General features: G+C 40.7%; 1 protein-coding gene across 1 annotated transcript in view; it reads left to right on the top strand.

Annotated features, from left to right (window-relative positions):
- washc4 (WASH complex subunit 4) overlaps positions 1-2,851 on the top strand; it is a 55,197-nt gene extending 52,346 nt beyond the window's left edge. The window contains exons 32-33 of the mRNA XM_061917803.1: positions 2,010-2,106; positions 2,196-2,851. Coding sequence (XP_061773787.1) covers positions 2,010-2,106; positions 2,196-2,251 — 153 coding nt within the window. The 3' untranslated portion in view covers positions 2,252-2,851. The remainder of the gene's footprint in view (positions 1-2,009; positions 2,107-2,195) is intronic.
- Positions 2,852-2,906: the final 55 nt, after the last annotated feature.

The following is a 2,906-nucleotide window of genomic DNA, read 5'->3' as shown; positions in this document are numbered from 1 at the left end:
AAAGGGAGAATAGAAGCCTTTTAGATTAAAAACTAACAATAAAGGTGAAGTTGTAACACTGAAACGCCCTCAGGAAGAGGTGCTTTAAGACAGTGGTCCTCAACCACCGGGCCGCAGAAGAATTTTTTATAAATTTTTATGAGTTTTTTTAATTTTTTTTTATTATCATTAAATCAACATAAAAAAACACAAGATACACTTACAATTAGTGCACCAACCCAAAAAAAACCTCCCTTTTTCATGACAAAGAGAAAAAATAAAAATAAAAAATCCATACCCCGCCGGGCCGCGGGACAAATTATCAAGCGTTGACCGGTCTGCAGCTACAAAAAGGTTGGGGAAGACTGCTTTAAGACATGGCTAGCTAGCTAGCGGGTAATGTCCATTCGCAATCTGCAGTGTCTTAGCTACTTCTAAATCACTAATCCCGGTCTCCATGGCGACAAAGTACGTTTGTTACAAGTGTCATCCCTGCAAGACGAGGAATAGGTAAACATGCTTGGGGCGGCATAGCTCGGTTGGTAGAGTGGCCGTGCCAGCAACGTGAGGGTTGCAGGTTCGATTCTCGCTTCCGCCATCCTAGTTACTGCCGTCGAGTCCTTGGGCAAGACACTTTACCCACCTGCTCCCAGTGCCACCCACACTGCTTTAAATGTAACTTAGATATTGGGTGTCACTATGTAAAGCGCTTTGAGTCACTAGAGAAAAGCGCTATATAAATTCACTTCACTTCACTACACAATGTAGCTCACCGGCATCACAATGTAAATAAACGCCATTGGTGGATCTACACTTAAGATCCACTGTAATGATATCAAGTACAAGAGAGTATCTCGTCAATACTACTATGATAGCATCAATATTTTTTATCGTCACAAAATCTTTTTTTTTTTTTCTAAACTGATATGTTTATAAACTCATGACACATGAGAACGTAAATCATGACCAATGTATGATCCTGTAACTACTTGGTATCGGGTCGATACCTAAATTTGTGGTATCATCCAAAACTAGGCTTCACGGTGGCAGAGGGGTTAGTGCGTTTGCCTCACAATACGAAGGTCCTGCAGTCCTGGGTTCAAATCCAGGCTCGGGATCTTTCTGTGTGGAGTTTGCATGTTCTCCCCGTGAATGCGTGGGTTCCCTCCGGGTACTCCGGCTTCCTCCCACTTCCAAAGACATGCACCTGGGGATAAATGGGTTGTACTTGTATAGCGCTTTTCTACCTTCAAGGTACTCAAAGCGCTTTGTCACTACTTCCACATTCACACACTGATGGAGGGAGCTGCCATGCAAGGCGCCAACCAGCACCCATCAGGAGCAAGGGTGAAGTGTCTTGCTCAGGACACAACGGACATGACGGGATAGGTTGATTGGCAACACTAAATTGGCCCTAGTGTGTGAATGTGAGTGTGAATGTTGTCTGTCTATCTGTGTTGGCCCTGCGATGAGGTGGCGACTTGTCCAGGGTGTACCCCGCCTTCCGCCCGATTGTAGCTGAGATAGGCGCCAGCGCCCCCCGTGACCCCAAAAAGGGAATAAGCGGTAGAAAATGGATGGATGGATCATCCAAAACTAATGTAAAGTATCAAACAACAGAAGAATAAGTGATTATTACCTTTTAACAGAAGTGTAGAAAGAACATGTTGAAACAGAAAATAAGCAGATATTGACAGAAAATGAACAAGTGGATTAATAATTCATTTTCTACCACTGGTCCTTAATAATGTTGACAAAATAATAGAATGATAAAATATGTTAGCCGAGTATATAGGAGCCTTTTTTTGCTTACTTACTAATAAAAAACAAGTTGTCTTGTATGTTCACTGTTTTATTTAAGGACAAACTTACAATAAGAAACATATGTTTAATGTAAGATCTTTTGTTAAATTAAAGCAAATAATGCATTTTTTTTTGTGGTCCCCCTTTATTTAGAAAAGTATCGAAATACATGTTGGTATCGCGACAACACTGCATGAGACCAACTGACATGTCATCTCCATCTGCAGGAGTTTGAGCTGCTTCACTTTTCCTTAAGCAGCGCTCGGATTTTTTTCCGAGCGGACAAGACCGCAGCTGAGGAGACTCAGGAAAAGAAAGATAAAGGTTGTTGAATGTACAAAATGCCAAGTTGGTGCTGTAATGCTGGATAGATAGATAGATGAATGAATGACGGAAGTATGTGTCCCCAATAGAAGATGCGTCTAAAAACGGAAGTTCTTCTGACGGCTCCAACTCTGCATCAAAATGAGGCGTCAGCAGCAATAGCAGGCACACTTCTAACAACGTGTGCGACGTGTCAGACTGAAAACTGGACTGGAGAGGCGGAGAAAGATGGACACATTTGGCGGATGGTGGTTTTTAATGTCCAACACTAAGTGATTTCATCCAAGAATGTGTACTAATTAAGACCTCCTGCACTAAGTGTCTTTACCATTTTTCAGATTGTAGCACAAACAAAATGGCTTATTTGTCTTGGCAGGCGGTCTTGTGAGACATAAATACTATTTGTGTTTAGACTGCAGTGCTCAAAGACATCTTTGTCATAACATGATTGTAGCGCTGATCTTGCCGCCTCTGTACGAATGTTTGTGTAACGCTCATTTTACCACCTTGTGTCATTTAATGTGTACGTGCCTTTCTAAACCGTAGCGGCGTTTGACTTTAGATGGCCTGATTAACGTAAATATGATACATCTAAAGATGTCCTTTTTCACAGCACTGATACAGGAGTACATTTAAAAAAAAATTGGAAAAAACTTTTCTTAATTTTATATCTTATTGATGCGATAAGCTTGACATTCCATGAGATGCATCTTTGAAAATGAATAAAACTTGCACATTTAAAGAATGTTTGTTCATTTTGTGTACCAAAAAAAAAAATAATAATGAAACAAACTCTTAGA

The sequence above is a fragment of the Nerophis ophidion genome, linkage group LG12, assembly GCF_033978795.1.
Source record: "Nerophis ophidion isolate RoL-2023_Sa linkage group LG12, RoL_Noph_v1.0, whole genome shotgun sequence".
Taxonomy (NCBI): Eukaryota; Metazoa; Chordata; class Actinopteri; order Syngnathiformes; family Syngnathidae; genus Nerophis; species Nerophis ophidion.
Note: the sequence above shows the minus strand (reverse complement) of the source record. Positions and strands in the feature narration are given on the sequence as shown.